The 23033-nt window shown below is 44.5% G+C and overlaps 1 protein-coding gene across 2 annotated transcripts; it reads right to left on the bottom strand.

Moving 5' to 3' along the window:
- Positions 1-731: 731 nt before the first annotated feature.
- On the bottom strand, positions 732-22689 carry IYD (iodotyrosine deiodinase). 2 transcript variants are annotated; one of them, XM_059083495.2, is made up of 5 exons: positions 22496-22689; positions 10538-10729; positions 7991-8150; positions 3013-3169; positions 732-1201 (listed from the first exon to the last, which is right to left on the bottom strand). In XM_059083495.2, the coding sequence occupies exons 1-5, from the start codon at positions 22671-22673 to the stop codon at positions 1019-1021; spliced, it is 870 nt and encodes a 289-aa protein (XP_058939478.1). In that variant the 5' UTR covers positions 22674-22689; the 3' UTR covers positions 732-1018. The 2 variants fall into 2 exon arrangements, with proteins under 2 accessions (XP_058939478.1, XP_066867494.1); XM_067011393.1 differs by lacking the exon at positions 22496-22689 and having other exon boundaries at positions 885-1201; positions 10606-10729.
- Between the last annotated feature and the right edge of the window lie 344 nt (positions 22690-23033).

Here is a 23033-nt window from a genome sequence, read left to right as displayed (position 1 = left end):
TGATGGAAGATTTTGGAGATTCTAAAAGATTCTGGGTGCTTCAGAGGCCGACAGCACAGGTTCTTGTAATATCTAATTATATGTACATATTTTTAAGAGTTTTATTTCTTTTTTATTTCTTTTCTTTTTTCTTTTTTTTTGGCCACACCACGTGGCTTGCAGGATCTTAGTTCCCCGACTAGGGATCGAACCCGGGCCCTCAGAAGTGCAAAGGGCGAGTCCCAACCACTGAACCACCAGGGAAGTCCCTCTAATTATATTTTAAAGGGAAAAAAATTCTTCCTTTTCTCTGATACAGATTTGTCACCAGCTCTGACTCTTATCAATGATACTATGGATGATCTTATCAATGTACCGTGTGACACACAAATGAAGTGAAAAGAGACAGGAGAGATTTTCTGAAGAGATCCGAGTTTAAAAAAAAAAAAAATAGAAGAGAAAAAAGACAGTGGAAGGGGATAGTTGCTTTTGATGAGCAATTATCTGAGCTCTGAGTGTACCTGTGTGAGCAGCGCCCCTGGAAGGGAAGACAGAGGGTGACAGCCGCGGAGCGGCTGAGCCCGTGAGCCATGGCCGCTGGGCCTGTGCGTCCGGAGCCTGTGCTCCGCAACGGGAGAGGCCACAACAGTGAGAGGCCCGCATACCGCAAAAAAAAAAAAAAAAAAAAATTAAAAAAAAAAAAATCACCCGGGATTTTTCTGGAACAATTAAAAAACCAAGGGCATTTTCTTAGCAAAAGTTTAATGCATTTCCAAAGCGGATAAGAAATGGAAGAGAACATACCTATTCATCTCTTACTCTGTACGGTTCAGCTAATCACACTATCGGATTCAGGGCTTCTCAGACTCAAAGCGCTGTAGAAAGTGCAAAGGTTTCTTCACACACAGAGAGGCCAGTCCTGTGGACTGGAGTGCCAGGGAGATGGAACACCCAGGGAGAGAGCAGCCTGTACTCCCAAAAGGAACAGGAGAAAGGAGTGGGGGGCACCGCCTTCCAGCACGTCCCTGCCTGCGTCCTGCTACACAGTCACCATGATCTGATGCAGAGGTTTGCGTGCGAGGTCAGGCACCATGGCCTCTCGGCTGGGGTACCCCACAGGGAGCAGTATCAGCAGCTTCTCGTTTGCAGGGCGGTTCAGCAGCACCCTCAGACGGGGGCCACAGTTGAGAGGAGTGGTCGTGACGGTCACCAGTCCCGCGTTCTATAACGGGAGAGGAAAAGAAAACATTTTAAAGTCAGCAGGCAAAACCCCAGCTCTGCTTCTAGCCTGGGCATGTTCTAGTCCCTATAAGATTTGCTTGTCCCATCATTTCCCGGAAGCTGGGCAGCAAAGAGACGACCAGCTTGGTCCATGGTGTCTTGAATCTTACCTGCCCTTCTCGACCTCCTCAGACCCCACCTTCTCTTAACCAAACGGTGGGAAGCTTCTCAGAGGAGAAAATACCAGGCATTTTTCACTGATGCTTAAGAAATGGGAATGGTGATTTTTATGGGAAAAAATTGGGGAATCCAACTACACCAAAGGAATGGAAAAACAAAAGGCAGTTCCTGTGGTTGTATAACCAACAGTGGAAGCAGAGCATCATCCCCAGCTGAAAATATCTATGTCCAGTGGAGGACCTGGTGGCCAAGGGGTATGTAAGAGGTAGAGGAAATACTCCACCAGCCTCTTCCCAGCCCCTTCGAATAATAAGCATCCAATAAAAATCACGTGTAGCTTCAAGACACTTTCCCAGTTGGCCCTCTCTATCCTCCCCCTGCTTTTCCCGTCAGATGCTCATCGCTAAGACTGGACCAGAAGGAGGTTCTGGAACTGCCTTTGGGAGTCGAGCACGCCTCCGGTCTCTGGGCCATCTGCCCAGACAAGGGCTTCCAGAAGATTCCTTCCTCCTTCACAAATCAAGACCTACACACAGACGTATGCCTTACAGAAAGCTAGAGGGCAGCAAACTCCACAGTAAAGTGGGGAAAGTTGCTGATTGGAATGCACGAGAAGCCACAGGCGAGGGGAACCCACACCAAGCCTAAACTGCCTCTTCGGGAACCCTATCTAGGACTGGGGCGGTGCCCTGCGGTCTGATGTTGCACAGCAACTCCTGTATCTGTTACAGAGTCGGGAGGTAAATAGGATGCCAGCTCCTTTGGAACAGTTTTTCAAGTCATCTAAAAACACATTCCTCTTTTGTGTCACAATGACTATCTTGCAAGTTTTCAGCAAACACATTTTTCTTTGAGATAATGAGGAAGCACATAGTTTTTGGGAATCTACTGTCCCTTGAAGGTAGGCTCATTCGCTCTTATAATCCTGTTTGTTTTATTTATTTCACGTGTTTACTGTCACTCTCCACCCTCTCCCAGGACCGCGGTCCCCACCAGAAGGTACAGTTCACGAGGTGACTATTCCTGGTGACTCCTGGGATCTGCCACATAGAAGGAGCTCAGAAAATATCTGCTGAGCGAATGACTTTGAATCATGTGAAAGGCAGACCTCAATGCTGCTCTATTTCACGCTTAGCATGGCTGTAGCCACTACGTAGATGGAAATTTTTTAAGCACATGGACATCTTTCTAATGCGATACGATGTAAACTCAACTTGTGAGGACAGGAGCTCTATGACAGAGTTCCCCTTATAGCTATTGAATCATCCCAGTGGCTCAGACAACAGGAAACACAGCTGAGAAGCCAGGCCCTGGAACTTTCAGGCTCTGAAGCTCTTCATGCGTGTTTCCTAAAGCCCTTAAAGCTTCATGTCGCTACAGATGAAGGTAAACACAGCGACCGTTTTTTGACCCTTAAATAATGTTATAAGTAAATTTCCAGGAAGGATGCCAGCTTGTCTGAAACGTCATCCTCCCCAATCCAGGTTTCCAGAGGCAGTTTTTACTCCAGAGTTCCCTTACTGAGGAATTCCTGTCGCGGAACTAGTGACTCAGCTGAAATTCTCAAATAAAACCACAGTTGGCCTCCAAGTATGAAGTCTCTCTCTTGGGCCCAGTGGGAGGGTCACATACCTGCAGGGCAGCTAGGAGAATGCCACAAGCGATGGAAACACTGATCTCATTGTAGTAGTGGATCTTCTTCTTGCCATTTGCAGCAAAACCGTGCACTTGTTTGAAAATGAGAATCAAGACAGGCGCTGTGTCCAAGTACTCCTTAATCCAGCTGGTCCTAAAGGGGAAAAAAAGATATTCAGAGACCCATGAGACACGAGTAGGAGCAGCATAGTGGTAGTTGTCTCCGAGGGCCGGCAAGGAAAAAGGATTAGCCATGTCGTCTTTGATCAGAAAGGTGATCAGCACCGCGAAAGCCCCAGCGGCCATTGGTCCCTACAGTCAGGCTGTGTTAGTCGACAGGACCATTTACATTTCAGGACAAAAAAAAAAAAAGATATTCAGAAGAATATTTTCTCTTAATGGTTTGTTTTGTTCCCTGTTTACCACCTTATATACATTAAAAATAGCAACATTTACTTGTCTTTTATGTTTAAATTGAAAAAGAGTAGGATTTTTGTTCACGTCACGTTTACCTTTTTCTATCCCAAGTCAGTAAACAGGTATTAATAAGGGCCTAACATAGCAAGACGCGTGAAATGCTGAAAGATACAAAGATAGATCCTATAACCCAGAGGGCAGTAAGCCAAATTTAGCAAACTAAAACCTGGTAAGTGTTATTAAAGAAATATAAGACAAGGGCCTTAGGAGACCAAAAATAAAATGTCAGTTTTGAATAAGATTGTCAGAATATTTCCAAAGTTTCTCTTGAGGCGGGGCACCGAAGGCCAGCTAGAGAAGAGGCATTGGGAAGGGCAGCCCAGGGAAGAGATAAGCAAAGGGCAGAGACAGAAGGAGAATGCTTGGCCGCACAGGGAATTTCAGAAGCCTGGAAGGCTGGAGGGTGGTGTGCGTGGTGGGGCATGGGTTGGGAGGCTGGCAGTTTTCACACAGATTTTGCAGGATCCTGGACTTTGTTCAGCGGGTGATGGAAAGTCATCACAAGCTTCTGCACAGAAGCATCGCACGATAGGATCTGTTTCAGAAAGAGGCAGATTGGTGTGGGCAAAGGACCAGCTCACACGGGACCAGATAGGAGACAATGGCAATGGCCCAGGAGAACTTGGGGAGTTGTAGAGGCAGGAGCTGACAGATCTGGCACAGGAGTCCACAGGGGAGAAGAGAAAGGTGATGGTGAGTTGGAACCGAAATTCCAGGTGGGCAGATGGTAACGTTCTTAGCCTAGTTATGGAGAAAAGGAAGGAAACTTTTGTGGGAGTGGGAGATAACTCACAGGAGGTATAGATGTTGAGTTTCCATTTTTATTTTCCAGATAAGAGCATATCTTTCTCTGTTTCATTACCCGGCCCACACATTTTGGCAAACGCTTCACTCCAGCACAGATATTCAAAGGAAAGATACTCATACAATGCTATATCTTGGAATTTTTCCTTAGGGTAAATTATGTCATCAATAAGCAAGAGAGGGCTTCCCTGGTGGCGCAGTGGTTGAGAGTCCGCTTGCCGATGCAGGGGACACGGGTTCGTGCCCCGGTCCGGGAAGATCCCACGTGCCGCGGAGCGGCTGGGCCCGTGAGCCATGGCCGCTGAGCCTGCGCGTCCGGAGCCTGCGCTCCGCAACGGGAGAGGCCACAACAGTGAGAGGCCCGCGCACCGCAAACCAAAAAAAAAAGTAAGCAAGAGATAGTCACCACTCATTTCATTCTTAGCCTAGTTATGCTTCCTTGTTTTAAAACACATTAAACCCACGTGTGTATTTTCTACATTTCCTTGTACACTGCTAATTTCTATACATTACATTCTCAAAGCTACTTTACCAGACTTCAACCAGCTTATTCACATTTGACTAGTATCAATTCTTCTTCTCTTTACAAAGCGGGAGAATGTTAACAGCTTACCAAACAAATCTGGAGTCAACTAGCTTTGCCACGTCGGCCAACCACTCACCTCCTCACAGCTCACTGTCCTCAAATGTAAAATGTACGATTGTACACGCACCTCAAATGGTTATTGTGACAGTACAATCAGTCCAAATAGATCAAGTGCTTAGAGTAGTACCTAGTACATAGTACCATGTCTGTGTTAGCTAATATTATTATTATTACTACGTATTATTTTACAGTGAATCATTCAAAACAATGGTTAAATATGAGGTGAAGAATAAGCAATTTACTAGGTCAGAGGCAGGTTAGTAATTTTTACTAATCTCTGTACTTATTTTGCCTGGGCATAATTGGTAGCCAGTATTCCGAGTTTGTTCCATTTTACAAGAATGTATCATGACATCATATTAGAACTAATAAAAAGATAGCAACGTGCTGAGGCCTGTTAGGAAAGGACAATTAGCACCTTCCACCTGGGGTGAAGGGTCTCACGCCAGCGCCAGCGGCAGGAGAAGAAGGCTTGATGGACAGGTTGGACCAGATTGTATATCAAGACGACAGCTAGGAGTTTCAGAGTTGACTCAAACTGGCTATGGGACATATGTTCATTTGTGATGCAATTTAACAAACAGTTATTTCATTACCTACTATGCATCAGCACTGTGCTAGGTGCTACAATATAAGACTTTTTTAAACTGGAGGTCCCTGGACCCTAGAGACACTATATGTGTGTGTGTGTGTGTGTGTGTGTGTGTGTGTGTGTATCTGTCTGTGTGTGTGTGTGCGCGCACGCATATTGTCTGCAGAGAAAGTCTATAATGTTAATTGGATTCTCAAGAGTATCTTGGTGTACCACAAAGGTTTCTAAAATATGGCCTATAAAATGAGAAGAAAAGTAGGCCAATAATTAAATAACTCTGTGGTAATGGCTATTTTAAGTGCACGGAAGGTGTGTATTAGGTGCTTTGAGCATAGAGACAAGAGAGCAGCTGATGCTGCCTTGACGGGGCTGGCAGCGTGTTTGTAGGTGATGCTCACACAGAGCGCAGCATCTCTCTAAGAAGACAGACTCGACTTTACCCATCCGTTTCTTCTCATGAATATGCAAATGAGATTTACATATTCATTATTAGTATCCTGCACTTATTCCAGAACACAGCCATAAGTTACAACGCCAAGAGACATCAATTTCTATAGGGTTTAAATTATCTCAGGAAAAAAATTGTCCTCTGGGGCAAATAAACGAGACAGGAGTAGGACTCAGAGGCCATCCTCCTCACCACCCAGCCCTATAGCTACCGGAGAAGTCCCTCTCTGCCCCACAAGATGGAGGCCCCGCTGCCTTTTCTTAGGCTTGTGTCACGGTGGGTACTGGATGGCTGTTGCTGGAACTGGCCGCTAAGGCCCAGGGTTGAGATTCTACGTGTCAAGAACGCGAGCTGGCTTCCCCTCAGGGCCTTCTGAGCGATCAGGACAAATATCTGTGCCCCGGTCCCGTCCCCCCCCCACCCGCCCCCCGCACGCTCCGCCTGAGAAGGGCTTAGAAGGGAAAGGAGACGCCTCTGTGGGGAGGGCAGTATTTGTAAAGAGGGCCCTGTGACCAGAGTTTTAAAAGGACAAGGCTGAGGCTGAAAACATTGAAAGTGACTGTTTTAACCACGAAAATGACTGGGAAATTATGGAATCCATCCTAGATATTGTGTAGGGTGACTGGTCCTCAATGGGAAAAGTGGGATTAACAAGTATAGTTGTAGTTTCCAGAAAAAAAAATGAAACCTCGCACGTGTCTACCCGAATACGCTGAAGCTTCACGGTAAAGCCAGTTACACTGAATTCCAATCCGCTTCTTCCCTGGAGATAAGGAAGCCTGCAAAGTTACCAATGCCCAATGAATATTATACCTCTGCTAAATTTGTACTTTTACTAAACACGTACTAAAATGAAAGCCTGCTGAGTGAGATCATGTACAAGACTATTTATAGGAAAATGTAATTTACTTCACTCAAGATCCTGAGAAGTATTTCACAATTTACTAATAATTATATGGGTCATAGCCTATTTATTTACCAGATTCATATGGCCCTTACTATGTGCCATCACTGTTCTAAGTGCTTACAAATTCATCTAATTTTCATAATGAAGTAGATACTAGACTTATTCCCATTTTATGGATGAGGAAACTGAGGCACAGATAGGTTAATAAGTGGTAGACCTCATATTTGAACCCAAGCACTCTAGCGTCTAAGGCCCCACTCTTAGCCTCTATCTTATTTAATCCTGATACCAAGTTTTTAACATTATTGTTTTGCGTGAGAAAACAGAAGTGTGATGGTTGATTTTATGTGTCAACTTGACTGGGCCACAAGGCCCCCAGATAGCTGGTTAAACATTATGCTGGGTGTGTCTATGAGGATGTTTCCGGATGAGATTAACATGTGAATTGGCAGACTGAGTAAAGCAAATTGCCCTCCTCAACGTAGCTGGGCCTCGTCTAAATCATTGAAGCCCTGAATAGAACAAAACAGATGGAATAAGGGAGAATTTTCTCTGTCTGCCTGACTGTCTTTAAGCTGGGACATCCATCTTCTCCTGCCTTTGCACTCACACTTGGACTGCAACTTACACGTTGGTTTTCCTGGTTCCTAGGCCTTTGGACTCAGGCTGGAACTATTCCATCGACTCTGCTGGGTCTTGGGACTTCTCAGTCTCCATAATCACTTGAGCCCATTACTTATAATAAATCTCTTTCTCTCTATGTTTTTCTCTCTCTCTCTCTCTGTCCTCCATTGATTCTGTTTCTCTAGAGAAACCAGACTGGTACACTTAGAGGGAGTAAGCAAATGCCTAAGGTCTTGCAACTGGAAAACCAGAGCTAAGATGTGAACCCAGATGTGATTCCAGTCGGCATCCCTCATCCCGGTGCAAAACATGTGCTCGAGGCAATTCAGTGGTGAGGCCTGATTTAATTTCCATTATTTCTTCCACAGGTAAAATGAAACTTTTTAACGCCTAGAACAAAACCAGGAAATTAAAGTTATAGTTATTTCATTTTAGGAAAGCCAAACCAAACATGCCTAATTCTGCCCACTTTTGTACCTCAGTTTCTTCAGGTCTGAAACCCATTGAGGTCCCATCCTCTTCAAGTAGTTTACTTCCTCTTCCTCCTCAACGATCTCCCGAATCTTATGCTTCACATCTGGGTCCTTCACAACCACAAAGGTCCAGGGCTCTGTGTGGGCCCCACTTGGAGCTGTTCCTATGACCCATTAAATTAAAATCAGAAATTAAAACTGCAAGAAAAATCTGAGTCTGTTAATTAAGAATAAATATAACTCATATTTGCTCAAAATGAAGTTAGATCACCTGACACACAAAATGCCTGGCGGTAGCCTCTGGGATGTTGCTGCCAGGCCCGTTTTGTTCAGCACCTCTGTCAGGGTCTCCAAACCAACTAACTGAGATCAGAGCCAGTAGTTCCTAGGTTTGGGGAATTTATCACTGCTTCTCTAATCACGTGAGAGAAAACAGCCCTGGGAACTACTCTGTGACCAATGAGGGAACGCGGATGGGAAGCTCTGACAGCCAACAGCCTCCAAAACGCTGTTTGTTTGGATATTCTTGAAAAACGATCAAGTCATGAAGTTTATTGGAAATGGCAAAATCTAAATGGCAAATGGTTTCAAAAGCATCTCCAAAAGGCAAATGAACTATACATTGTTTAGTGCCTATATCAAGGTTCTGAGTGTGGCACTGGGGGGGTTTGTGGCCCTGTTGTGAACACATGAGAACTCTTGGCCCTGGGCACTCAGACACACAGCAGAGCGTCTTCCAGCTCTCACAGGTTTGGGGAAACCTCAGCCCACCCTTGGATCAGTCCCAATATCCCGCACAAAGCTTCATAGTGCATCATGGGACCCAAGGAGCTTAAGTTCCCTTTAAGATCCCAGCCAGCAGCACTTCCCTGGCGGTCCCCTGGGTAAGACTCTGTGCTCCCAATTCACGGGGCCTGGGTTCGATCCCTAGGAGGGGAACTAGATCCGACATGCATGCTGCAACTAAGAGTTCGCATGCCACAACTGAAGATCCCACGTGCCACAACTAAGACCTGGCACAGCCTAAATAAATAAAATATTTTTTAAAAAAAAATAGATTCCAGCCATGGGCTGGCCCAGCTTCTGATCTGGGTGTCACCCCTCTGTCCTAGAAATGGCTGTTTCTAGAAGTAGACCACGGTGACCCACTGGTGGTATATTTCAGAAGCAAGTATTCCTTTCTTCCTAGTGAGTAGTTCAATGGCATAAACTCTACAGGAGGGGGTCTCAGGCCTGCCAGCCTTGATGAGTTTGCCATCCACCAGTCCCCATGGTAGAGAGGGCATGATTGAACTGTGAAATGCAAGTCAAATCTAAACATAAAGCCCAAATTTCCGAACAGAGGGATTCCAGTTCACTTTGTACGTGTCGTCTGTTCACTAAATATTGGTGTCACCAAACACAAGAAATAAATTACCCCTTAATGTTTTCAATTATGCCAAACCTCTCTGAACGTCATATGCACACACCCACGTATTTAGATACAGATCTATACACAGAAGAAATTTAGTAACTGCTATTAGTTAGATAAAGGACTCACCAATCTAGTGTATTTGTGTTCTTAACTGAAATGAACTGTTTTATTCTTACTTCCTTTTAATTTGGGCAATGGGTTTATAGTAGTCATGCAATAATTTCTACAAATGAACTTAAATGTGATTTATATAGGAATAAGAATCCAATCAGAGGAGACTCTCAAATGGAGGCTTTCTCATATCTCCTCTCCCTTTTTCTATCATTCTCATCTATTCCTCTGGCAATAGATATTAATTTACATTGAAAATGCGTGTGGGGGACTGCCCTGGCGGTCCAGTGGTTAAGAATCCGCCTTCCAATGCAGGGGACGTGGGTTTGATCCCTGGTCAGCGAACTAAGGTCCCATATGCTGTGGGGCAACTAAGGCCACGTGCTGCAACTACTGAACCCCGGTGCCACAACTGAGCCTGCTCGTGGCAACAAAGTATCTTGCATGCCACAACGAAGATCCTGCGAGCCGCAACTAAGACCCGAAGCAGACAAATACATAAATAAATAATAAATAAATAGAAAGCAAAAGAGAGGGGAAAATGTTTGCCTGGCTTTGATTGACTTTGCGAATTCACATGAATAAATTTTGCTAGTTCATTAGAATACAGTACTAGAGCGTCATGGTGTGTAATGTAAGAAATTCGGTTCCCAAAAGAGACATGTATGTTTCTTTTCCGATGTGTAATAATGTGTTCAGAAATCTTCATTCTTCATACATTTTATAATGTTGAATAATTTCAGAAGTTTTGAACTGTTGTCACATCTGCTCCCGAGAAGGGTGTAATAGTTAAAAATTTGTAGAAAGTGGAAATCATCTTGTGCCTGGCAGTCAGCCAACACCTGGGTAAGACTTCACAGGTAAACCTATCATTCCAGGCTTTATTCACTGTGTTTGCCATATAAGTACCGCGCGCTAACCGATTGCGCCACTGGAGCTCCGTATTCACTGTGTTTGAACTTCAACATTCTCCACTCTTGTCACTTGTAGTGCATGTTCTCAAAGACCCACTGTGTACTTACAGACCTGCTGCTTTGATGACATTATCAATCACTTCCACTGGGACTTGCTCATTACTTATGAATCTAACAGACCGTCTCTTACTGAGAAGTTCATAAAATTCCTGGGATCTCTTAAGCATTTCCTTCTCAGGATACCGGGTGTGGGAGAATGGGATGTGTTCCACCTCTTCCTCTGACACTTGCCATTCGTCAGCATCTGTCAGTAAGAACAAGGAAGACAGCAAATTAGAGGATCTCTCCTGGTCATGAAGGGGACTGCAATATGCCCCTCCCCCCAAATATGTCTCTTTAGCATAAGAATTCTTTTGAGTTGACTATTTTTAGGAAACGCAGACACAGGAGAAGTTCTGAAAACCTGAGCAGAAGTCACGCTTCTGTAAGAGACATTTACATTTATAAAGGAAATCTCCATTTGGAAGGGTTTCACCCTCTGTACCAGGAAGAGAAGGGTGATTCTAAATCACAAGAAACTCTTGTCAACAGAGAAGGTGTGGACTTAAATCTCTGTAACAATCTTACCCTTGTTTACTCTGCTTTTCCTGATAACCTCCCATAACTGGCTCTCCCCAGTCCCCAACACCTTTCTTTTGTCTTTATCTGAAGATGGATTAAGGTAGCGGCTAAGGCTATTTGGGGGAGTTACTCAGTTTTCCTGGGTCTTTCCCATGTACGCAAGAGATTTACATGTCATTAAACTTCTGCTTGTTTTTCTCTTGTTAATCTTTTTTGTATTATGGGGGAGTGGTGTCTCAGCCAGAGAAAATTGTTTTTACTCCCTTACAGTCATAAGGTGGTCACTGGGGAGAAGGAAATAAAGTTCTCAAAATCTCTGTAAGGGGGCTTCCCTGGTGGCGCAGTGGTTGAGAGTCCGCCTGACGATGCAGGGGACACGGGTTCGTGCCCCGGTCCGGGAAGATCCCACGTGCCGCGGAGCGGCTGGGCCCGTGAGCCATGGCCGCTGAGCCTGCGCGTCCGGAGCCTGTGCTCCGCAACGGGAGAGGCCACAACAGTGAGAGGCCCGCGTACCACACACACACAAAAAAATCTCTGTAAGGATATGAGCTCAAAAACATCAAAAAAAAAAATGAGAAAAATAGGTCTACAGAAGCCTTAAACTCTGATCTTGACTGTCCTTCGAAGCCCAGACTGGTTATAAATCAAGAAAAAGAAAACTTTTACGTATATAAAGATGAAAAATGTAAATTTCTGTTAATGGTGAACTAACTTATTTGAAACAATCTCTGTTGGCTTAAAACCACTAAGATCTTTTTTTTTTTTTTGGCCAGATCTTAGTTCCCTGAACTCGTGTCTCCTGCAGTGGAAACATGGAGTCTTAACTACTGGACCACCAGGGAAGTCCCCTGAAAACCACTAAGATCTTGAAATAAATAATTTTTTATAAAGCCGTTTTAAAATCATTGGGTTACTGACAGCATAGTAAGAAATTCCCAGGCCAAAAGTGAAGGGAAAATATGATCCTGCAGAGGTAAATAAGCACAGAAGCTGCATTTGCCCTGATAACATCTGCCAATCCCGATATATTTGAATTTTTATTTTTATATTTTCAGAGATCAAAAGGGACAGAAATCAAAGCTCAGGCCCATATACAATGGGAAGTCTAACAAGCTGGGACCCCAAGACTACATCCTTAGAAAAACTAAGAATCATAAATAAATCAGGGACTTTCCTGGTGGTCCAGTGGTTAAGACTGCACTTACATTGCAGGGGACATGGGCTCCATCCCTGGTCAGGGAACTCAGATCACTCATGCCGCATGGCACAGCCATACATAAATAAATCGGCACCCAAGAGGTTATAACATTTTGATGGGTCCTGCCTCAAACTTGAACTTGGAATAGTGTGGTCCTGCCTGAAAATACCCCCATTACCCAGCAGAAGCAAATGCCAACATATAAATATTTTAAGTACAATTATCAGCAACACACAAAAGACAACCAGACATACAAAAAAAAATATCTTGAGCAAGAAACAGCAGAATAGGTTTTTTAAAATAGAGTCAGACACCAAATTCTCCAAATATTGGAATTATCAGACTCAAAAGATAAAACAGCTATGATTACTAGGTTTAGAGGGGAAAAAAAAAAGACAAACGTATATAAATCTGTAGGGTACAGGAAAAGATGAAAAGTGACATAGAAAATATTTTAAAATAGAACTTTTAGAACTGAAAAATAAAATAATAGAATTAAGAACTTGGTGGGTGGGTTTAATAGCAGGTTAGGCATACTTAAAGAAAGAATTAATGAACTGAAGACTACTCAGAAGAAAATATCTAGAATAGAGCAAGGAAAGACCAAAAGATAGAAAACGTAAAAGAATGATCAAGAAAAAATAAAGCAGAACAAGAATGTTCTAATATACATGATGATAGTGACAGCAGGAGATGGGAAAGAGGATGTGGCAGAGACCATATTTGAAAGAGAATAACTGATATGAAAACCTGATGAAAAATGCCAGATCTACAGATTCAAGAGGCCCAGTAAATCCCAAGCAGTATAACAGAAAAGAAGCCCACACCTTTTATAATCAAATATAAAATCTTAAAATCAGCCAGAGGAAAAAAAAAAGATTTCCCTTAGGAAGAGGCCCAGATGGCTTGGTGATGGAGTTCCACCAAACACTCACAGAACAATTATTGCTAAATTTTCTCCAACTGTTCCCAAGAATAGAAATAGAGGAAACATCCGCCAGCAACTCATTCTATAAGACTAGCACGCACTTGCTACCAAGCCTGATTAGGACATTAAAAGAAAGAAAAGCTACAGGCTCAACTTTCTCATAAATATAGATGCAGAAAATCCTAACCAAACTATTAGTCAACAGAATTCAACAATATATAAAAAAAACAATACACTTTGGCCAAGTTGGGATTACCCCAGGAATGCAAGGTTAACTTAGCATTGGAAAAGCAATGTTGTTTGTTACATTCACAAGCTAATAATCACTGTAATGCAGAAAAGGTGTCTGATAAAATTTGGCATTCATCTCTTAGTAAATTGGGGTAGAAAGGAACTTTCTTAACCTGATAAAGTCTAACTATGGGGGAAAAACACCAAAACAACCCAGAACCAACTACATAGTTAGTGGTGAAACATTGAAACTCTTCCATCAGATATTGACAATTAATGAATATTGCCTGTTCTCACCACAGTTCTAATTATGAAAGACTAATTTTTGAAGCTTTTAGAAAAGAATATCGGAGACTATATTCATGACCCTGTAGAGAAGAAGGATTTCTTAAAGAAGACACAAAAATATTCACCATAAGAAAAAAAATCTGTTCAATTTACCTACAGCAAATTTATCTTTACACCTGCCTGCTTCTGCCACTTCTGGTTCCCCCATTTCCTTCCTGTTCAGAGAGCGGTGGAGACCCATTATCTGTAGCTCAAGATCTTACAGAAGATGAAGATGCAATGGAGGATTCAATAGGTGAAGCTGAAGCTCTACCTCTGAATACTGTGTTTGTTCATTCCTTTCAAACCCATGAGTAGACAATACTTTTGATCTGAACTACAAAGATTTAAATGTGAACTACAAAGATTTCAACTGAAAGAAATTCTAAGATGCTGTAGTCAAAAAGTTAAAAAGTATTAAAAATAGGAATGCTTTGAATGGAGTATATATATATATATATATATATATATATATATATATATTTATATATATACTCCTTGCTTATCTTGAATTAGCCTTGGATTTCTGGTTGTTGTTGGAATTCATCAACTCCTAGAATCTAGGAGGCAAAAGATACCAAAAAGAGGCTACTACAGAAAGTGGACCTTGGTACAGCAAACCAGAATGAGTTGATGTGAGTCGGACTTTTCAGGGAATTTTAATCACATAAATAAGGTTTCTCCAAGAAGTCTGCCCAAGAAATAGACACTGAAACTATCAGTGGAATCTAAAGAGTAGATGGTTCTTTTACACAAAGGCTGAAGACTTTCCTAAATCTGCTCTGATATTTTTCAGCCTGATGGGGACACGTGCAGAGAAGCCATATCACCAGTAGGAGGCAACTCCTCCTCAGATAAGAACAGATAATCAGAGTCCACGATGATAAAATTGCTGAAAATGCCCAGCACTTACTTTCATTAAAGTAACAAATTTAGATTGTTTTAAACCATTAAGGTTTATTTGTGTGCATGTGTATGCCTTATCTGAATTATTATTATACTACCTAAACTGTGTCTTTAGAAAACTGAATATAATGCTATCATATATCTTCATCATTCACAACCACCCAAAAGCCAATGAATATTTGCCTGACATCATGTATATCTCATGCCTTCAACTGTGTGAGAGAAAATAATTAGTTGTCACTTCCTTCTTTGAGTAGATACAAATCTACTTTGATGCCATAGATTAACTGATGTTTTTGTTATGATTCTGATTCTCGTGACATTTACTAAAGGATTTTTCACTTCCAGTAATGGTTATTTACATAATTTACACCAAACCTCTAAAGTAAAGAAAGCTAAAATCCTTAGTAAAATACATTTAGAACATTTTCTTCTAAGTACTGAAGAGCTCATCTGTGGCTGTAGAACATCACAGTCAAAATCTGGGTGAAGGTTAGTACCCACAGAGGTAGATCAGCACTCAAGTGTCCAGAGAATATTTTCCAGTTGCCTAGAAACCGCCATGAGGCTGAGCTGAGATAAAAGGATGGTGACCAAAGTCAAATCCCCAGGGCCATCCAGGGCCTGAAGATTTATGTTACAATAGTAAGTAAAATGTAAGTAACCCAGCCCTGGTGCCTTAGAGCCTAAGGTAATATCTGTGAGTGATCCAGGGAACCGTAAGCCTTGACCTCAGATTAAAGTTGCTCCAGAGTATTGAATGTTCCTCTTCTGGTAGGTGAAAAAGTGAATATTCCCTGGAATAAGTAACAGTATCCTAGACCTCAAAAAAATTTATATGTAATTTTCCAATAGAATGACCAGCAAAGAAATAATTCCCATAAAATTCAAAATAATAGTTACTTCTATAGGGTATGGAAGAGGTTATTACTGGGAAGGAACATATAGGGGTTTATGGAGTATTAGAAATGTATATTTCTTGATCTAAGTGATAACTATATAGATTTTTGCTTTAAAATTATTTGTTAAGCCATTCATCTATCTTTTATACACTTTTCTAGTAAGCATATTACATTTCACAATCAAGGGTTTTTTTGTGGGTTGTTTTTTTTTTAACGAGAAGGCCATAGAAACGAATTACCAAAAACACCCACAAGGGTAGATCAACTGACTACAACTGTTATATTGATACAAGAACATCTGAAAAAAAAAAAAAAGAAAAGACACTTGACACTTTCTTTTTTTTTTGACACTTTCTTAATGAGATAAGAGGATGAGAGATGAACCATCCGGGGAAGGTGGGACAAAAGTAGAAATAGGAATGAATGGGCACAATTTACTTCTCCTGACCACGCAGCAATCCTTCATGGAGCCAGAACTATAGCCTAGGTTTCTTAACTCCTTAATCAGTGGTTTCCCCCCCAATACAGTAATCCGTAATCCTCTCTTATCAGAGGTTTTTCTTTCTGAGGTTTCAGTGCCCCACGGCCAGCTCTGTTCTGAATATATGCAACGGGAAATTCAAGAAATAAACAATTCATAAGTTTTCAATTGTGCACCATTCTGAGTAAGACGATGAAACCTCGTGCCTGTCGTGCTCCGTCCCCCACCCACGTGAATCATCCTTTTGTCCACGTACCCACCCGATTAGTCACGTAGTAGCCTCTCGGTTGTCAACTGTCAGGATACTGCTGTGTTCAAGCAACCCTGATCTTACTTCATAATGACCCCGAAGCACGTGAGTAGTGACGCTGGCAATCTGGATATTCTCTTACTGTGTCTGATTTAAATTAAAGTTCATCACAGGTACACATGTACAGGAAAAAACTTAGGGCTTCAGGCATCCACCTGGGATCATGGAACGTATTCCCTGAGGATAAGGGAGGACCGCAGGAAGTGTCCAGGAGGCCAGACGTCACTTTGGGAGCCCTCAAATAAAGATAAGGATGACAATAGGAACAGAGGAAAGAGAGCAAGAAGAGCCAGGGCCTGGCCCTGGGAGGCTTCAGAGAGACTGAGAACCCAACTACAGTACCAACAGGCACCGCGGTGCACGCTTAGCTAGAGCTGAGAAACTTCTCCTTTTATGCTTTACTAGCCGGGACAGTGGGGACCCACACTGCATACATTTTTTTTTAACTTTTAATTTTATATTGGAGTACAGCCAATGAACAATGTTGTGCTAGTTCCAGGTGCACAGCAAAGTGAGCCAGCCATACACAAGTGTATCCACCCCCATGCCACACAGCAGGTCCCTGCTGGCTTGAGGAAGTAAGTGTGATGGGAGAGTGGCAACTGACAGCTGTCAGCTTTCCAGCAATCCACTCTGAACCGAACCCAGAGGTCATCAGTATCAACCCCGAACCTTATCACATGTGTCAGCAAAGACTTCAACAGCAGTGATACTCTGACACCATTTGTCAAGAAGTCCAGCAACCTCCGCAGTCAGTAAGTGGAAAATGAGCCAACGCCTGCAAGGTCTCTTTAACTTCGAGTCGCTTCAGCATTTGTGTACTCGAAAGGCAGCCGAGGCGCATGACTTGGCAGTTTCTGCAGCAGCTGAAGTCCAAGGTAGGCGCTCCTGCTCTGGCGGAATGAAGGGGCTGCTGCCTGAGCTTTATCAGCACAGCCTTACCTCTGAGAACAGCAGACAAATGGTCCCAACCACCACTGCATTGGATTGTCCAGAAGGGCTATCCAAGCAGAGCACAGGCGCGCTTGCTCTTCCTGGAGCCTCTCCCAGGGCAGAAAGTCTACATTTGGCCTCGGGAAAGGGGACAGGCTGAGCCAGCTGGGAAAGAAGCTCCAAGGGATCTCAGGGCAGTGAACTGATTAAAAAAAAAGGCACAGCTCTCTCCTTCCTCTTGAACTCCTGACTGCCCCCAAGGCATTAGCCCTCACTAGAGGAAAGAGAACAGCCTCTGTTCCGCAGCTCTCCCGCCTCCACCCCAGACCAGCCAAGCAACTCTGGGGGATTCATCAAGCTATGGAGCCCACATATCCTAAAATAAACGCACGCTGCTGTGGTCTGCTTTTAATGTAAGTCCTGTGCTGCCACACATGGGGTTTGCTCTTGACACCAAGACCAACACGCCTTTGATCATTGTTTTAATGCCAAGGAATCCTAAATTAATTGCTCCATAATTAGGTTTAATGACCAAGTAATTCTAGGCCACGGCTATCCTTTAATGTTTAACTTAGAGGCATTTTTCTGGCTGCTTCTCTACGTGAATTGCTTTGGTGTTTTTGCAGTTCTACTTCAAAATCTTTGCAAATGGGCCAACCGTTTTCCAGCTATGAAACTACAAGGCCAATTTGTGTCATGTCATCCTCGTTCCCTCCCTGAAATTTTGGGGGAGGCTTGAGCACCAGTATTAATAAGGCTCAGGGTGACACGGCTCTCACAGTAGACAGATTCTGAAGGTGGCAATGAGAGCGGCTTCAAGGCTCAACACCGGCTCAGAGAACTCCTTCCCACCGTCTCCGCCATCGCTCTGCTTCCTCCGTGGGCCTCTCAGCCATTCAACTCCCTGACTGCAATATACACTCACTACCTCACTAGCAGCAGCAGGGGTGGTTGGGGGCTGGGGAGTCTGCGGACGTCCAGATGGAAAGGCCTTGTAGAGAGCAACGCTATCCCAGGTGAAGTTGACAGAACTTGTTTTCTGAGCCCCTTTACCTCTCGTGGTGTCCCCCCCGGGGGTCCCCAGTGTTCTGTGCTGAGCTTCACTCTCCCCAGCAGAACCCACCCAGACTTGATCCCAAGGACAACATCTCCATTCAAGTCTTTTCCTTTCCCTAATCTTCTCTCATCTGAATTTGTTACCTGTCTTTTGTCCTAGAACCATAATGTCTTACCGGAGCCCTGGTAGACCAGCCTTTTAAAATTAGCCATGCAGAATTGTGCACACGTAGGTGTGCCAAAGAATGATGAAATGCAAAGATGAAGCTGAATTTTTTGCTTCCTAGGGCAAAGGAAAACGATGCTGGTCACAAGTGCTGCCCTTACGCAGTGCTTTTGTCAGTGGTGTGCTGGTAAACTAGCTGAGAAGAGGGGAAAAAGAGCCCTGGTTTATAGCACTTGCCAATTTCCATAGCATAAACACTCCCATCACGGCCCGATCTCAAGCTATTGGCAATTGAACAAATGGCCCACAAATTTCCTGAGCATTTATCAGTTGGCTCTCGCTAGCCCCATAGGCTAGCTCTTGCACACCACTTGGTTGGGAAGCATGGAGCTCAGGCATTGGTGGACTTCCAGGCATGTAGGAGTGTTGATGTCATCTGCAGGAACAGTGTTACTTGGTTGAGACTGTTGTTGACCGGTTGGCCCTCAGAGGGGCTGGTCCTGGAGCGAATCCATCTCTGATTGGTTGACTTGTTAAGCTTTTACTGAGATGTGTTGTCATTGATCCAATGAGCAGGTCTGAGGTCTCCACTTTGAGATTAAATACCAGTCATTTTCCTCCTCAGCCCTCTGCTACAGACAAACAGGGAACTGAAATGTGTTAACAGGTGTGACTGGTTCCCCAGAGGAAGTCTGTGTCTGACTTCTAATCCGCATGTCTTCTCTGTACCCCCGACCCTTCGCCCCACCCCCTCCCCCCACACAGGCTGATTCCTTGATCTATGAATGTCAAATAGGAATTCTTTGTGAATCAGAGCTGGCGGAGGCTAGATTGGTACCCATATATTCCTTAACTCACACTAGAATGGCCCACAATACTTATTTTACTGTTTTGTCCCTGATTGTAAATTTTCAAAATGGTTTGAATCTGGTATCTATTTGCTGTTATCAAAACCATCTCATGTTTCCTTGGTAATGGAATCCCTTCTCTTCTCCAGTTATACCTCCAATTATACATCCTCTCTTAGACTGTGTCCACCCACCCAATGGTTAAGAGCAGGGACTTGGGTGGCAGAGGAGACTGAGTTTAAACATTAGTCCTTACCTACCACCTGTGTGCCTGTGTGACCTCAGGAAGCATCACTTATGTAAACAACAAAAATCCCAACAAGAGACTATGAACTCTGCACTCAGGGAAGATTTGCTCATGGCTGCTGAGTAGCCACTATGTGTTCAATTCATTTCTCTGTGTGAGGAAGAGAGAGTGGAGAGGCAGAGGATTAAAAGTGAGTCATTAGGTGGAGGAGCAGAGAGGAACCATACAGCTTTGCTCTCTGTTCCCAGCCTTCAGGCCCAGCCCCAGGTCCCTGGTTCCCCACCGGCCTTATCAACTCCTCTGTATCCCTCAAACTCTTGGGTCTTCAAATCCAGCAGCCTTTCCTCGATACACACTACCTCTGATCTCTCAGGGAATGTTTAACCCTGCTGGCCATCTCCTGCCCCCTCTGTTCTGGGTCATTCTTTTGCAAAAGCAGCCTAGCGAATTGCCTGTAGGCCTGGACTCTGGAGCCAGCCTGCCTGGGTCCTGACTCTACCACTAATTGCTTGGGCAGGTGACTTAACTGACTTGAGCCTGTTTCCTTATCTGTAATACGGATATGATAATAGTGCCTGCCTCACTGTATTGTTATGAAGACTAAATATTCACCATATGTAAAAGTGACATTGCATACGGGAAGTGCTAGGTGAGGGCTTGTTATTACTACCCTGGCCCTCCTTTCCCACGCCTTCTTTTCTGAGTCCATTCCTCCTGGCAGTTCCTCTTATCTGAAGGTGCCCCCCCGCCCCCCCAAGTTCTAACCTCAGCCTTCTCTCTAGCAATACCCCCCAGTGAATTCATTCGTTTTCCAAGTTCCAAGCAAAGAGAGGTGACTCTCTTTGATTGGAGAGGTGACTCTCCAATCCGTGTCTCTGGCCTGCATTCCTCACCTAGAAACCTCCCTGCCTTTCTGCTTCAGTGGGTCACTATCCTCTCAAATCTAACGCGTCCTGCACTACATTCAACGACTTCCCCTTTAAACCGGATCCCCTCCCCTCACCCATTCATGACAGCTGTTATGCTGATTCCTCCAGTCTCCAAATCGTGCCCTCTTCTTCCTCTGTTGATATCTAATTTATTAGTAGACCCTACTGTTCTTCCTTGACCGTCCCTCTAATTCACCCCTTCCTCTGCATGGCACTGTCACCACCGCCCAGCCCATCGTTACTGGAACAGATCCTTACTCAGCTTCACAGAGGGTCTCGTGCCCATTCAACGGAAGTGTTTCTCGACTGGCGTAACCGGCCTTCAGGGTTAGTGGGGGAGAGTAGGAGGCTGCCTGGATTTGGGTCCTCCTGGGCGTTACATTCAGCACTGCCGGCTCCCAGCACTGAATGCCAACTCTATACCCCACCCCCCCGGTCCTGAGGTTAGGACAACTCAGAACACACATACACACTGCCAGGTGGCCTCTGTTGGATGGAGGGAGGGTGAAGGCATTACTACCACAGCTGAGAGTCACTGAGCCTCTTCCAAGTCGAATCCATCCCAACAAAACCACCTCAGATAAACCTCAAACACAGACTCCTCAAAGCTCCTCCAGAACGTCTCGCTTCCTGCCTGCCTCCTTCATCGCCTCTTCTTTCTCAGGTCAACCATGCCCCGGCCCGCCCTCAACACCCCATTTCATTTTCACCCCTCCCCTGGTCAGTACAGTCCTTCCATCTTCTTGACATCTTTCCCTGGGGTTCCGGACTGTGGAGCGCGCCATGCCCGTTAAGGGTATTCGGCCTGGAGGAGCATGACCGATCGAGCACAGGCTCCCCAAATAGAGGCAGGCGTTCGTGCATGCCTCAGTAAGGTTGAGCCTACGCTCTCGGGACTCCTCCACCCACGTTTTCCCCGAGGTGATCGGTGCATGACGAGTGCAGGTGAAGCCCATTCTGGACGGATGAAAGCCCCTTTTTGCTAATGTTTATCAAAAGGTCGCGAACATTGTGCCCAGTTATAACAGGAACTTTGGGTACAAACAGGGAAGATAAAAATATTGTTATCAAGAAGTTAGCAGGATGAAGGACAGACTGACCCCAAAAGGAAGAAACTAACCTAATTTTAAACAGAACCTACTGTGCCTTAACTCCCTGAACTTCCTGTATCTGCATATTAGAAAAGCTGTGCATATAAACAATAAAATCGACACTTGTTTGCAATGGCTCCTGGTGTCCCTCCCGTCCTCATTCTTTCCTCTTAAACTTTCTTTTCATCCCCTTGCCGCCTGGATTCGAGCCCGTCATCGTGCTGGCAGCGACACCGGACTCGGGCTCTTTTTGTTCCTCTCAGCCTCCTAACCTTTGTATTCATACCCTAGTAATCTCCCAGACCTGGTTCAGCCTTTTTCTAGCTGCCCCACCAAAGCCCCAAGCCTTCTCAAAACAGCTTACAATCAGACGAACCACCCAGTCCGTCTCTGTTTTATTCTCTATCGTTTTCCTGTTTATTGACTTGTCTACTGAATTGGACACTCGGATTGGAGGACAGCAGCCACTCTTATCTGTGACCCACAGGGCTGGTGCAACGAAGGGTAGCGAGCCCCTAGCTAGATGCCCCTTTTTTATTCCAAAGTTCTTGATCAAAACCTGACCACTTAACCCGCAGCCCCCCCTCAAGCCTGTGATGTTGCCCCTTCAGAAAGATTTTAGCAGCCTCAGAGCGCTGGAGCCAGGGAAAATGTCACCCCCTCAACAGCTTTTTACTGAGGACCCAGGAATAAAGGGAGCTTGGTGCCAGCAGGTGACAAGCTGACCATCAGAGAGAAATGATGTCTCTGTCACACACTGATTTGTTTGCATGACGGAGGTTGATGATGAAACTGACCTGCCTATGTTTCTTCTTCTCCATAAGCCCCACCATCCATTTGCCCTCATCGTACAAATACAGAAGTTGGAAACCAAGCAACATGGCCAGTGTCTTTACCTTCTTCCACCTGGTGGACGTCAGTGCTGTCTTTCAAGTCTTCATCCACCCAGGGGCGAGCCTTGGCCCTGGCGCTGGGCTCCCCCTTCCTTCTCTGGGTGCCTCCGTCAGCATGTTTAAAGATCCACACCATCAAAAGGCAGACAACTGCTACCAAGACTGAAGTCAGAAGAAACATGGTAGTGAGGCTGATTCTGAATGGGGCTGGTACTTCCGAGGCCGGTATTTAAACAAACAGGGACAGGGGTGGGGGATGCCGGAGACGGGCTGAAGGAAGGAGAGGCGGGCCAGGGGAAGGAACAGAGTGAACTCCTGACTCTGCAAGGACTTTGCAAAGGAGAAAAGATCACAGCCGTGTGTCTCAGGTGTGCTGTGGCTCTGGGAATGCACTTGTGCGTGAACTTTATTTTAAACTGTGTGCTCCATCAGTATATTCTTAGACAATAATTGCCAGGATTTGAGGAAACGCTTTAATGCACTAGATCTTCCCAGCAGTGGTGGAAAGTGTTTACTCTTCCTCCTGTAGATTTTCTCTGAG

The sequence above is a fragment of the Kogia breviceps genome, chromosome 13 (genome assembly GCF_026419965.1).
Source record: "Kogia breviceps isolate mKogBre1 chromosome 13, mKogBre1 haplotype 1, whole genome shotgun sequence".
NCBI classification, from domain to species: Eukaryota; Metazoa; Chordata; class Mammalia; order Artiodactyla; family Physeteridae; genus Kogia; species Kogia breviceps.
The sequence above is the reverse complement of the archived record's forward strand: the minus strand, read 5'-3'. Positions and strand labels throughout refer to the sequence as shown.

What these genes read in the sequence shown, in the direction of transcription:
- IYD (XM_059083495.2), bottom strand. Translation starts at nt 22,673, where the DNA reads ATGTTTCTTCTGACTTCAGTCTTGGTAGCAGTTGTCTGCCTTTTGATG. An exon ending in CGTCCACCAGGTGGAAGAAG is followed by an intron (nt 10,730 to 22,495) that starts GTAAAGACACTG and finishes TCTTACTGACAG; the next exon opens with ATGCTGACGAATGGCAAGTG. An exon ending in TCAGACCTGAAGAAACTGAG is followed by an intron (nt 3,170 to 7,990) that starts GTACAAAAGTGG and finishes TTTCCCCTTTAG; the next exon opens with GACCAGCTGGATTAAGGAGT.